Below are 13,554 nucleotides of genomic sequence, written 5' to 3'. Positions count from 1 at the left end.
GAACGCACCCCAGGAACAAGGCTGGGGTCCCAGGTCAGGGCCCATCTGCCCAGCCCCTGTGTGGAGAAGCCCTTCCTTGCCCAGGCCAATGCTGGGACAGTACCACACCCAATGAAACCTCTCAGGGAGTGCCAAAGCCATGGGAATTATCCCGTGCTCTGGCACAAGATGGGGATGGGGGCATCAGGCCTCCGACCAGAATCCAGGCTCAGAAGCTGACCCTCCCTGTCCCCCACCAGAGGCTGTTTCTGCTGCCTCCGAACCTGGAGGAGGCCACTCTCTCACTGGGAGGGTCCCGGGCCTCTGAGGGTCTTAGGAGGCTGAAAGTGGCCTAAGAGAACTGGCCTGGGAGGAGAAAACCTGGGTCCTTGTCTGGGTCCTCCCTCGGGACCTCCCCTCCCCAGGCTTCCATAGAACAGGGGTGGGACCGAACACCGTTCAGATCCAAGTTCACAATTTGGGGCCCACACCCTGGGACGTCCTCGCTAGAGCCCTCCAGGAAGCATCTCGGTCCCCGAGCAAACTGAAGACAGACAGGTGGGCGGGCAGCTACCTGAGCACCGGAACTTCTTGCTCTTGATCTGCCCGATGCGCTTGTTGGCCAGGCGGCCGGGGCTGGCGCAGCGGGCCCCGCTCGTCTCGATGGGGTTGGTGCGCAGGAAGTCCGCCAGCCACTTGAGGTTACAGTCACAGATGAAAGGGTTCTGGGCCAGATGCCTGTCCAAAAGGGGCAGGTCAGGGATCAGAGCTAGGGCTCCGGATCTGCGCTGACCTCCGCCTGGATGAGTGAGGCCTCTCCGCTGGCTCTCAGCCTGAAGCCCGGTCTGGCCCTGGGGAGACACGCACCACCTGGGGCACTGCCTGGGGCGCCCACCACCCTCCGAGAAGTCTTGCCCAGCATCACAGTGAGGAGGGGCTCGGCAGCTCTGGGGCCCCCAGCTGTCCCTGCCACACTCCCCCTGCCAGCCTCCCTGTTCCCGCTCCTGCCCCTCCCTCTGCCCTGGGACATTTCACAAACACAAAGGGAGGCAGGAGTGACCTGGAGCCAGGCCAGAGCAATGCTGTCCTGCCACAGGCGAGGTGGCAGAGCAGGCACCAGGACCCAGGCTGCCTCCTCCTGGCCATTTTGCAGGCCGCCCCTTCCTGTGGCCTCTAATTTCACACTCTGGACAGGATTTCCCCGTGGTGCGCCACCTTCCTCTCCCTGGCTGTACGGAAATTAATTAGCAGGAGTGGGCTGCGGGCAGGTTCGTGGGCTTTAATGAGTTTGTCTTCGTGGCTGACATCCCAGCCGAGCGCAGAGCCCCCAGGGAGCGGGACTCCGTGCAGGTGTTATCTGAGGGAAAGCACGGCCCCGCAGATAAACAATGTGGCAGGGCTGGCAATGACAACAATGGCTACGACACCATTAATAATAAATGCCCATTAAGTGCACATCATCGGGCCCACGGGTCAACACACCGAGTCAAACGATAGGGCCCGGAATGAAAGATGCAGAATGAAGGACACCACCTAAGTGCCTAGTTCAACCAAACAGTAGATGACAAGACATTTCCCTGAACAGAAGCATGCCAGCTAGAAATAAGGACTCTTTTTAAAAGCATAACCACAACCACATTAGCAAATGAAGAAGGAACGTTAGAATTCAAACATCTCCATTTCCGGACCCCTAATGAATGAATGGGTCCAGGCATTCAGATCAATGGCTGTGTTAATTACAAAAAGAGAGACAGCCAGACATCACGTGCCTCCTGCGGAAGTACACGGTCCTACCTATGAAGTCATTTTGCCCAAAAAAAGAAAGGAAAAAAATCGGAACCTGGCCCAACTCCTAGGTGTAAATGTCTGTGCTCGGGACAGAGTGTGTGACACTGCGCCATGGGGAATACAACCAGGGAGTCCACACGGGGCGGGGAAACTCCACGGAACCAATGATGCAGCACATGCAACACACAAACTGCAAGGAAAAAGGAGTGTGGAGGACACCGATCGATGAAAAACGGAAGTGACACATCAGCCAAGACCAGCCGATGGTACTGCACAGGCCTAATTTAAATCCTCATTCCAACCAATTGCCTTCAAAATTGTGTCACGTGCATGAGACACTTGGAAATTCAGTAATGAGATATTGGACGATATCCAGGGGTTGATTTTTAAAATTTTAAGATATAACAGTAGTGATGTGGTTGTGTTTTTAGAGACCTCTGTGTGAAGTGATGAGTGACAGACGATAAATGATGCCTGGGAGGCAGGGAAGAGGGGAGTGTGGATGAAAAGAGACTGGCCCTGAGTTAAGCGGGGTGATGAGGACTGGGCAGGTCAGTACCACCTTTAAAAGGCCTGTAATATTCTATAACAAAAGATTAAAACAAATTCCTAGTGCCGTTGCTCTCTAATTTTTCATCGTCATTGCCATTACTAGATTTTACCTGATTTAAGACATTATCAATTGCAAGACGTCCTTTTATTTTATGTATTATTAAAAAAGAATAAAATGTCAATTAAATGATATGCCGTCCACGTTGCAATGCACCCCAATTTCAGAGCTGTTAATGTGGGAACAACATGTGTCTTGGAATCAATGGACATTATTATTATTACTATTATTATTAACTGTAGCCAGCATTTAAGAAGCATTTACAATATGCTAAGCTCCATATAAACATCCCCTTTAATCTCATAATAACCTTATAAAGATGATAACCTCATTTTATGAATAAGTAAACTGAGGCTCAGAGAAGCAAGTTAACTTGCCCAGAGTCACACAGCCAATACGAGGCATCGCAGGGATTTGAACCCAGGACTGTCTAACCCAGTGCCTGTGCTCTTTCCTCCCTAAGAGACGATTCTGGTGAGAAAAAGGCACAGGTCAAGACAGTTGGATGCCTGTGTCAGGAGGCTGTTACCTCCCCCTAGGTCCACCTGCTGGGCGGAGGGGGAGGGCAGAGGGCACTCACAGGGTCTGGATGGCCCGCAGGGAGGTGAAGGTGCCCTTGGCGAGGCTCTGGATCTTGTTGTCGTACAGGGAGAGAAGCGAGAGGTTCTGCAGGTCCTGGAAGGCATCCGGCCGGATGCAGTTGATCTTGTTGGCATTCAGAAGCCTGTGGGCAGAGCCAGGACCACGTGGTGAGGGGAAGGCACAGCATCAGACTCACCGACACGTCCCGGACACCATCCTGGGCGCCCAGCAGGCACAGGGGATCTGGCCCTCTGGGTGCCCCCTCCACGCAGAGGAGTGGAGAACTCTGCCTGCCTCCTCCATGCACAGGGACCAGCTTAGCCACCCCCTCTTCTCTCTTTCAAGGAACTGCTAGAGGTGCCCCTGGCATCCGCGGAAACCAGAGAGCACAGGGGCAAAGCCACCTCCCAAAGGCCATGGGGAGGCTCCTCCCCCGTCCTAGGGTTCTGCGGGTCCCAGGCAGCTGAGATGGGCTCCCTGCCTCTTGGGTCCTGAGAGAGAGCCCTTGCTTGAACTCGCATGGTTCGAGGAGGCTGAGCCGGCCTGGTGACCCCGGTTGTGGGTAGCTCTCCTCAGCCATGCTGACCTCCTCAGAGCCAGGCTGCATCGCGGCAGCCTCTCATTCAGGCCTCCTGCCATTAGTCCGAGGCGCCTCTCTGGCCTCTGCGGAGACCCAAAGCCTCTCACAGCCCTGCTACATCTGCCACCCTCCAAGCTCCTTGCCTCCATGAGTCCCACACCCCAAAGAGGTCGAAAAGGCCAGACTGGAAGACCAGAGGAATCCTGGCTCCCTCCCAGGGCCCCACCCAAGCAACCATCCGTGGGTCCTTACAGGAGCTGTAGGTTGTACAGGCCTCCAAACACACCCCGGGGGAGGTCTGTGATCTTGTTCCCATAGAGGACCCTGGAGAAAAGGCAGCAGAAGGGGAGAGTTAGAGGACAGCCCTCCTCTCTACCGTAGGAGGTTTGTTATAACAAATTGCCAGCAGATGGCAGTAGAGTGATTAAGAAAGAGTCCCCTGTTCTTATTAGGTTACCGGTTAATGATGTGGATTTTTTTAAATAGATGGAGTTACACATATGTTGATATGTATGCTATTTTGTTGTATTGACAACAGCTTCAAAACTTCATATGTCAAATTTTCTGAAGGTGTTAACATAGATATTTTTACGCTTAAAAATGTCAAATTTCGTGCCAAAACAAGAGCATTTGTGGAAAGTTTTAACTCATTACTTTATTTGGAAGAAAAGTGCTAGCAATGGACATTACTTAGAATAAAGCACTTTTGATGTTTCTCTTGAAATTTTCATGTCTTCTTTGATCACAAAATCCGCATTACTAATCGGTTAGTAATTAATCTGCATTATTAATTGGTTACTGGTTAATCTGCCTTATTAACCGGTTAATGTGGATTAATCATTAACTGGTTAATAATGTGGATTAATCAGTAACCGGTTAATAATGCAAATTAATTACTAAACTGGTTAGTAGTTAACATGTGAGCTCTGGCATGTCAAGCAACTCTGTGGGACAGATAAAACACGAGGAAGAAACAGGCCACGGTGTTCGCTGTGCTGAGATCCGGGGGGCGGGGCTGCGAGTGGCTTTTACTTCAGTATTTTCAGCTCTCTACATTGAGCATGAATTCCGTGTAGTAAGAAAAAAAGCGGAGATTCAAAAATGATGTGCAGGCAGGAACGGGTTCAGGCAGATCAAGAGGAAGGAAGGGGGTTGGGGAGTGGGGCCTATTTTATTCCCAATATCACCAGCAGCACCCCCTCCCCACACACGATGAGTCTGAGCAAAAACAGTGCTGTCTCTTCACACGTGACTTCTAGGTCATTCCCGAGGAGGGCATGTAGGAGCAAAGTCCCCGCAGTGGGGTCCGGCTGGCGGTGGGGGAGCCCCAGCGTGGCTTGAGCGGAGGAAACAAATGGGACAGAAGCTTGGATGTCACCCATCCAGCACCAGGCAGCCTCTGAGACATGATCAGGCTCCCATCTGGAAAGATCCCCCAATCTGCTGTGTGGAGAAAGGCGTGGAGGGGGCAGGAGTGGGTGCAGGGAGTTAAGAACAGGAGCCCACTTAGACGTTACCGACACGTCCAACTTAGAAGGAGATCCATTCGCTCCTCAGAGGAAGAGGCCTGCATTTTGGCAGACCCCTCCAGGACCTGATCTCGGCCAACGACAGTGGCCCACGCCCAGGCAGCCACGTACTGCTGTGTAGGTCGTACACTGCACACCCTAAGCGGCGCCATTCCCAAGCGTCCCTGCCTCGGACTCCACGCCAGGAGGAAAGGGTGCCCACAAAGGGCACTCAGCGACGGGGTTGCAGCCCGCTCCCTCCACTCCCCAGGACCCTCGTCTTCCTGAGGCATGTGTCCATGCTGCCGGGGGGGGGGGGGGCAGTGAAAACACTATTGCTAAGAGTGGCACAAGGCCCCCGCCAAGGGGAGCGCGCCTGTTACAGGCGCCCTGGGCGCACTCTGCTTAGACAACGTGCCGTGGACCTCAGAGAGTGAGGGGCTTGGTGAACATGGGGGCGGGGGGACAAGTAGGGGTTCTTGGAAAAAGAGAGATAAAGTAACATTTCCTGAGTGAATCTTTTCTTTTTGGTGTTGCTAAATTTAATTTTTATTTTTCCGCGATAAAATTTTGATGCTGCACGATGTTTGTAGATTCACAGACCCCCACCCCCACTCCAGTAAACCCTTGAGAAAGGGAAATACTGGAGAGAGGTGGAGGAAAATGCTTCCTCCACATCCTCACCACAACTTGGGATCAGAGCATGTTGGGGACGGAAGCCACAGGTGTGGGAGACGTCACCACTGGAGCTGGTGGGTGCTGCATTGTAGGTGACCTGGGGAAGGCTCAGGAGCATGGAGTGCTGGGTCTCTGTGGGGAGGCAGGGCCAACAGGAACGCTGGGCCCAGTCCGATGACTGCCACAAAGCATGCAGGGAAAATCCCCACTGTGGCGGGGAGAGCATCACAGTTGCCAGGACAACAGCTCTGCCTGCCTTTCCATGCACTCAGTCCTTGATTCCCTCCTCCTCTCCCAGCTGCAGAGGGTCCACCAGTGAGTGAGGAAGGGGATGCTGGGCATAGCGACCCTGGACTTTGCAGCTGAAGGGAAACCCGTTGAGGCCGGGAGGGTCGGGGCTGTGCTCTCTCTCTAGCAACCACCAGAGGAGCTTCAGGCCCTGCTGGCCTCCTTGGGAGACACCCTGGACCCTGGCAGGAGCCTTGGCACTGCTACTCACAGTGAGTTCAGGGAGCGGAGGCCCTGGAAGGCATCGGGTGCGATCTCTGCGATCTGGTTGTTGCTCAGGTCTCTGCACAGTGAGTAAGAGAGAGGGCGGCTGAATCCCTCAGCAGCCACCACGCTGGGCCTGGTCCCCTGTCCCTCCCAGATGCCATGGGAGGGCAGGGGCTGCTTCGAAGTTAGAAAAGTGAGGGGCCCCTTCTCCCACCCATCAGGAAAACCCACAGCCACTGTCCCCCGTGCAGTCCCAGGTCATGCACAGATGGGACACTCCAGCCTTGTTCTGTTTTGACAGCTTTTCCCCACCTCCCAGCTGTCCCCAACATCCCCTCTTATGTCCATGGCGCCTCCTATTGGTGCCCAAGCTGAAATGGAAGGATGATAGTCTGGCCATATGCCAGACTCGGGCTCAACACTGAGGCCTCAGGACAACCCTGCAAGGAGATCACAGCACTGCCATCCCATGTTACAGATGAGCCACCTCGGGGCAGGACCGCCAGGCAGCAGCTTGCCCAGAGGCAGAGGCAGGGCCTGCCCGGGGCTGTGGCCTGCCAGGTCTGGGGTCTCCCTCCCGCCCCTGCTGACTCTCAGGAAGCCGTGGGAGGCACTCACATCCTCCGCAGCTTTCTGTAAGGAGAGAAGGCTCCCGGGGGAATGGACTTGATCCCGTTGAGCTCCAGGCGGCTGCGGGTAGAGAGCACAGAGGAGGCCTCCAGTCAGGTCGCCCCAGTCTGGGCTGCTGCCTGCTGGGCTCACCTGCCTAACCATGCCCTTCGTCCCCCCGTCATGCTCCCAACCACTGTCTGGAGTCGGTGGGCGGGCACAGGCAGATGTGAGCTCCATTATCCCAGGCTGCCATGGCTGAAAGGGGTCCACAGATGATGCTAATACTAAGAAACCATTCCTAGCAGACACCCAGCTGGATTGAACAGATTGACCACAGAGGAACACCCCCTCCCAACCCTCCAGCATTGCCCAGCGTGGGCAGAGAGGCCGGCCAGCCGAAGCACTGACTGCTCCATTTGCACTGAAGGACCTTGAAGCAAGGACCTTGAAGGACCTTGGGTGGCATCCACTCCAGCTCTTCCCTGGACCACCAAGCCTGGCCCAGCCCCACAGCCCGTGCCCCGTGCCGGCCTGTCCTGTACTCACATCTCTGTCATGGTCTCGGGCAGGTTGGCAGGGATGGCGGTGAGGCCTTTGCCACGGCAGTCCACAATGCCGTTGCTGCAGGAGCACATGGCCGGGCAGGAGCCGGAGGAGAGGGTGCAAGAGGGCACGTGCCCTGCCTCCCCCTGGCCTGCGGAAACAGTGGGCTGTGACCTCAGGGTGTCCCGTGTCAGCACCTCCCTCCTGAGACACAGACTGATGAGTAGGGACGGGGCACATGGTGTTTCTCTGGATGAGGATGAACCAGAGATCACCAAGAACTCCCGTGTAACCTTGTGGGCGCCTGGCACAGAGAGGACCTTGTTCGATGTTTGCTGAGCTTGAATCTCGACCTGACTCTGCTGCGCGGAAGTGTGATTCAGATGCCAGGAAATCCCAGCCGCGATTCTGAAGCCGCAGGTTCTCGTCCAAGTCACTCAGTGCTTTTGAGCCTAAGTCTCCTCGTCCATCATCAAAGGATGGCAAGGACTCCGCTTGCCTAGCACTTACTCCGTGTCACATGCGGTGGTACATGTGGTATCTCCTTTAATCTTGCTGCTCAGCCTTGTAGGAACATGATATGATTGTGCCCATTTTACAGGTGAGAAGACAGAGTCCTCGATATTAATTAATTTGTGGAAACTCACACAGCTGATAGGTGCTGAAACTAGGATGAAGCCCAGAGTCTGATAAATTACTGTAACTGAAGTGTAAGTTATATACAGGGTATTGTCTTAAGTGTATAGATTTCTACTTATGAATATGCTGATTTCTACTTATGAATATGCCCACAGAACTGTCCCCCAAATATGTAACATTTCTATCACCCGAAGGCTCGTCTCCCCTTTCCCCAAGGTAACCATTGTTCTGAGACCCAGCACCAAAGATTTGTTCTGCCAGATGGTGGACTTCACATAACGAAATCAGACAGCAGGTTCTCGTGTCTGGCTTCTTTTGCTCAGTATAAAATCTTTGACATTGTGTCTGTATCAGTAGGTGTTTGTTTGTTTTTTAACTATGACTAGTATTCTATTGCATAGATGAGTCATAATTAGTTAATCCACTCTCTCGTTGATGGACATGTGAGCTGTCTCCATCTCTGAGCTGCTGTGAACATTTTTGGATATGCGCGCACGTGTGTGTGTGTGTGTGTGTGTGTGTGTGTGTGTGTGTGAATCACTGCCACAGTGACTGAACAGAGGGATATTTTTTATTTTTGGACATGTGTGTTGGCAGAGCATATGCACACACCTAGCAGGAGTTGCAGGGTCACGGGTAGACATATGCTGGGCTTTCATAGATTCTGCTGAACAGTTGTGCGAAGTGGCTGAGCCAATTTACACTCCCACCAGCGATTTAACCTCTAACCTTTGCTTGGCTCCCCTGAAGAGTGGGCGCCAAGATCAGAAAAGACAAAGACATGAGGACCTCTGGCAAATTGGGGCAGCACATTCTCAGGAGAGGGGTCGCCAGGGTGAACAGAACCGGGGTGGGGGTTGGGGAGGGAGAGGGGATGCTTGAATATAGAAACCAAGGTATTCAAATGCAGAGAAAAAGGTTTCATTTAAAAATAATTGTCCCAGAGAAGTATCCACTCCTCCCAAAACCTGGGGAAGCTGCAATTACTGAGGGGTGCATCAGCCTGACGCTCCTCACACATGAGTGCATACCTAGGTGTGCACACACACGCACACGCTCACACACTCATACTCCTGTACACACACTCACACTCACAGTCATAGTCACACACTCACATGCTCACAAACGCACAAACTCACACACACACACAGCAGCCCTCAGCTCAGCAGTGCTCAGAAGCAGCCTCGGTGCTGCCTGTGCTGTGGGGGAGGGGAGCCTCACACGGAGGAGGGGCAGCGGGCCCAGTAGATGCTTCTCTCTCAGAGCTCTGAACGGCTGGCAGGCTCAGTCACTGGTTTGGGAGAAATGGGCAGCCCCCCAACCTCTGTTGTGAATCTGAACCGTTCATGCACTCAGCAAGCCTTTCTTGAGCATCTCTCTGTGCCAAGCACAGGCAACGTGCTGGGGATAGGGTCAGAAACCATGACCGCATAGCCCATGTGCCTGGGGTCAGGCAACAACAAGGCGGGAGGGGTGCCAATAGGTCCAGCCTGTGAGAAGGCTGGGGTGGGAGGCACCTGCTCCAGGAAGGGGCCCAGGCGAGCCCAGCTGGGACACACTGAGTGACAAGGCCAAAGGGCGGCAGGGGGAGGCTGAGATGACCCTTCCCCGGCCTCGCCGAGCTTGAGGACAGTTTGGACTCTCCCAGGGGGCTGCTGAGTACCAGGCAGCAGTGACCTGCCCAGACGTGGGGTCCTTTCAGGTCCTTCTGGCTGCATACGGAGACGGAAGGGGCTAGAAAGGAAGTGGGGTGGGCAGGCAAGGGGCTCTCACAGCTGAGGCTAGATGGGCCAATTCAAGGACTTTTCAGACAAGGCTGTCACAGGATGGAAGGGTGGCAATAGGAGGAGGCAAAGAGTGGGAGGGGAGGGGAGGGGTGAGGGACAAGAGGGGGGACAGAAAGGGACCATGTGGGAGGAGGTAGTGGGGGGCCAGGAAGAGAAGATGGCTGTGGCAGGAGGGACAAAGGAGTAAAGGAAAGAGTGATAGGTGGAGACAAGGCTATGGGTGAGAACAGGAGATAATGGATGGACAGCAGGGGGAGATGGGTGGACACAGGAGGTGACAGATAAAGACAGAATGTGATGGGTAAAGAAAGGAGGTGATGACTAGAGACAGGTGGTGGATGGGAACAGGAAATGGGTGAAGAAGGAGATGGTGGGTGGTCTAGAAGGTGATGGAGGAGGACAGGAGGGGATGAATGTGCCAGATGTCAATGTGTGGTGGTGACAGGAAGTAATGGGGGAATGTTAGGGGGAGGCAGCAGGAGGCGGGTGACGGGCAGTGGAGATGGACAGTTGGGCCTGCACCCACCTGAGCAGCTGAACTCGCTCTTCTGGACCTCGGCCACGTTGAGGCCACGCAGGCCGGCGGGGCCCGAGCACTGGGTGAAGAGCCCAATGGTTGGCCGCTGCCTCAGCCATTGCGAGAGCCAGGCCAGGTGGCAGTCGCAGAACAGGTGGTTGGAGTGCAGGCGGCTGCAGGGGGACAGGGACGCTCACAACCCACCTGGGGCCCCCAGACCCCGGCCAAAGAGTGGGAACCCTCTACCCAGGAGGGGCTGAGCCCCATACTGCACTCTCCCAAGCACAGTCCATGCGCAGTCAGCCCGCAGCTCCAACCTGGGGACTGTGGGCAGCAGCAGGCAACTCCCAGCCGCTGCCCCTTCCCTCCCAGCATGCTCGGGGCACCCCTGGACTGGATTTTGCCTGGCTCATGTGGATTCACCTCCCTGAACTCATACAGACCCAAGTCACATAACTCATTTTCAAGCACAAGAAGAAATCATTGGTTTTCCAAGGAAAAATCAAATATAAATGACACTCAGCCTCCTTTCATTTTAGATTACCTCCCCTGACCCCAACCCCAATTAGCCCACCCTGGCTGGCCACTGGGGGTGCAAGAAGGAGCCCCCTCCCCTGCCTGTGGGAGCCTGCGCCCCGTTCCCCGCTGCCAAGCACCGCCAGCTTGGGGCTGTCCTCCCGGCCACCCGGGCTGACTCACAAGGTCCGCAGCTTGGGCATGTGGTTGAAGCTGGACACGGGGATGGTGGTGATGTTGTTGTTGTTCAGGGTCCTGGGGGGGAAACCAGAGTCCGTTAGCGTCTGTCCAGCAGGAGCTTACGTGGGAGGGAGAGCAGGACTTCACTGTGACAAACAGGCAGACCCTCACTGTTCCACGGTCCACCCTCAAGCTGGGCCAGCTCTGGGCTGGACCTGGGGGGCGGGGCCTATGCCAAAAAGCACGAGACACAGAGCCATGGTCAGTCAGGGAAAGGGACACAGAGCCATGGTCAGTCAGAGAAAGAGACACAGAGCCACGGTCAGTCAGGGAAAGAGACACAGAGATACGGTCAGTCAGGGAAAGAGACACAGAGATACGGTCAGTCAGGGAAAGGGACACAGAGCCATGGTCAGTCAGGGAAAGGGACACAGAGCCATGGTCAGTCAGGGAAAGAGACACAGAGCCACGGTCAGTCAGGGAAAGAGACACAGAGATACGGTCAGTCAGGGAAAGAGACACAGAGCCACGGTCAGTCAGGGAAAGAGACACAGAGCCACGGTCAGGGAAAGAGACACAGAGCCACGGTCAGGGAAAGGGACACAGAGCCACGGTCAGTCAGGGAAAGAGACACAGAGCCACGGTCAGGGAAAGGGACACAGAGCCACGGTCAGTCAGGGAAAGGGACACAGAGCCACGGTCAGTCAGGGAAAGAGACACAGAGCCACGGTCAGTCAGGGAAAGGAACACAGAGCCACGGTCAGTCAGGGAAAGGGACACAGAGCCACGGTCAGTCAGGGAAAGAGACACAGAGCCACGGTCAGTCAGGGAAAGAGACACAGAGCCACGGTCGGTCAGGGAAAGAGACACAGAGCCACGGTCAGGGAAAGAGACACAGAGCCACGGTCAGTCAGGGAAAGAGACACAGAGCCACGGTCAGGGAAAGAGACACAGAGCCACGGTTAGTCAGGGAAAGAGACACAGAGCCACGGTCAGGGAAAGGGACACAGAGCCACGGTCAGTCAGGGAAAGGGACACAGAGACATGGTCAGTCAGGGAAAGGGACACAGAGCCACGGTCAGTCAGGGAAAGGGACACAGAGCCACGGTCAGTCAGGGAAAGGGACACAGAGCCACGGTCAGTCAGGGAAAGGGACACAGAGCCACGGTCAGTCAGGGAAAGAGACACAGAGCCACCGTCAGTCAGGGAAAGAGACACAGAGCCACGGTCAGTCAGGGAAAGAGACACAGAGCCACGGTCGGTCAGGGAAAGAGACACAGAGCCACGGTCAGGGAAAGAGACACAGAGCCACGGTCAGTCAGGGAAAGAGACACAGAGCCACGGTCAGGGAAAGAGACACAGAGCCACGGTTAGTCAGGGAAAGAGATACAGAGCCACGGTCAGGGAAAGGGACACAGAGCCACGGTCAGTCAGGGAAAGGGACACAGAGACATGGTCAGTCAGGGAAAGGGACACAGAGCCACGGTCAGTCAGGGAAAGGGACACAGAGCCACGGTCAGTCAGGGAAAGGGACACAGAGCCACGGTCAGTCAGGGAAAGAGACACAGAGCCACGGTCAGTCAGGGAAAGGGACACAGAGCCACGGTCAGTCAGGGAAAGAGACACAGAGCCACGGTCAGTCAGGGAAAGAGACACAGAGCCACGGTCAGGGAAAGAGACACAGAGCCACGGTTAGTCAGGGAAAGAGACACAGAGCCACGGTTAGTCAGGGAAAGAGACACAGAGACATGGTCAGTCAGGGAAAGGGACACAGAGCCACGGTCAGTCAGGGAAAGGGACACAGAGCCACGGTCAGTCAGGGAAAGAGACACAGAGACATGGTCAGTCAGGGAAAGGGACACAGAGACATGGTCAGTCAGGGAAAGGGACACAGAGCCACGGTCAGTCAGGGAAAGAGACACAGAGACAAGGTCAGTCAGGGAAAGGGACACAGAGCCACGGTCAGTCAGGGAAAGAGACACAGAGACAAGGTCAGTCAGGGAAAGGGACACAGAGACATGGTCAGTCAGGGAAAGGGACACAGAGACATGGTCAGTCAGGGAAAGCGACACAGAGCCACGGTCAGTCAGGGAAAGGGACACAGAGCCACGGTCAGTCAGGGAAAGAGACACAGAGATACGGTCAGTCAGGGAAAGAGACACAGAGATACGGTCAGTCAGGGAAAGGGACACAGAGCCATGGTCAGTCAGGGAAAGGGACACAGAGCCATGGTCAGTCAGGGAAAGAGACACAGAGCCACGGTCAGTCAGGGAAAGAGACACAGAGATACGGTCAGTCAGGGAAAGAGACACAGAGCCACGGTCAGTCAGGGAAAGAGACACAGAGCCACGGTCAGGGAAAGAGACACAGAGCCACGGTCAGGGAAAGGGACACAGAGCCACGGTCAGTCAGGGAAAGAGACACAGAGCCACGGTCAGGGAAAGGGACACAGAGCCACGGTCAGTCAGGGAAAGGGACACAGAGCCACGGTCAGTCAGGGAAAGAGACACAGAGCCACGGTCAGTCAGGGAAAGGAACAC

General features: G+C 55.1%; 1 protein-coding gene across 2 annotated transcripts in view; it reads right to left on the bottom strand.

Moving 5' to 3' along the window:
- The window catches only part of SLIT1 (slit guidance ligand 1), a 157,209-nt gene that overhangs the window by 38,932 nt on the left and 104,723 nt on the right, over nucleotides 1-13,554 (bottom strand). For both annotated transcript variants that reach the window (XM_080688395.1, XM_080688394.1), the window contains exons 7-14: nucleotides 11,018-11,089; nucleotides 10,328-10,491; nucleotides 7,379-7,526; nucleotides 6,839-6,910; nucleotides 6,225-6,296; nucleotides 3,792-3,863; nucleotides 2,958-3,101; nucleotides 554-717 (exon numbers count right to left, since the gene is read on the bottom strand). In XM_080688395.1, coding sequence (XP_080544521.1) covers nucleotides 554-717; nucleotides 2,958-3,101; nucleotides 3,792-3,863; nucleotides 6,225-6,296; nucleotides 6,839-6,910; nucleotides 7,379-7,526; nucleotides 10,328-10,491; nucleotides 11,018-11,089 — 908 coding nt within the window. The remainder of the gene's footprint in view (nucleotides 1-553; nucleotides 718-2,957; nucleotides 3,102-3,791; nucleotides 3,864-6,224; nucleotides 6,297-6,838; nucleotides 6,911-7,378; nucleotides 7,527-10,327; nucleotides 10,492-11,017; nucleotides 11,090-13,554) is intronic.

Source organism: Plecotus auritus (assembly GCF_963455305.1).
Source record: "Plecotus auritus genome assembly, chromosome: 9".
NCBI lineage: Eukaryota > Metazoa > Chordata > Mammalia > Chiroptera > Vespertilionidae > Plecotus > Plecotus auritus.
Note: the sequence above shows the minus strand (reverse complement) of the source record. Positions and strands in the feature narration are given on the sequence as shown.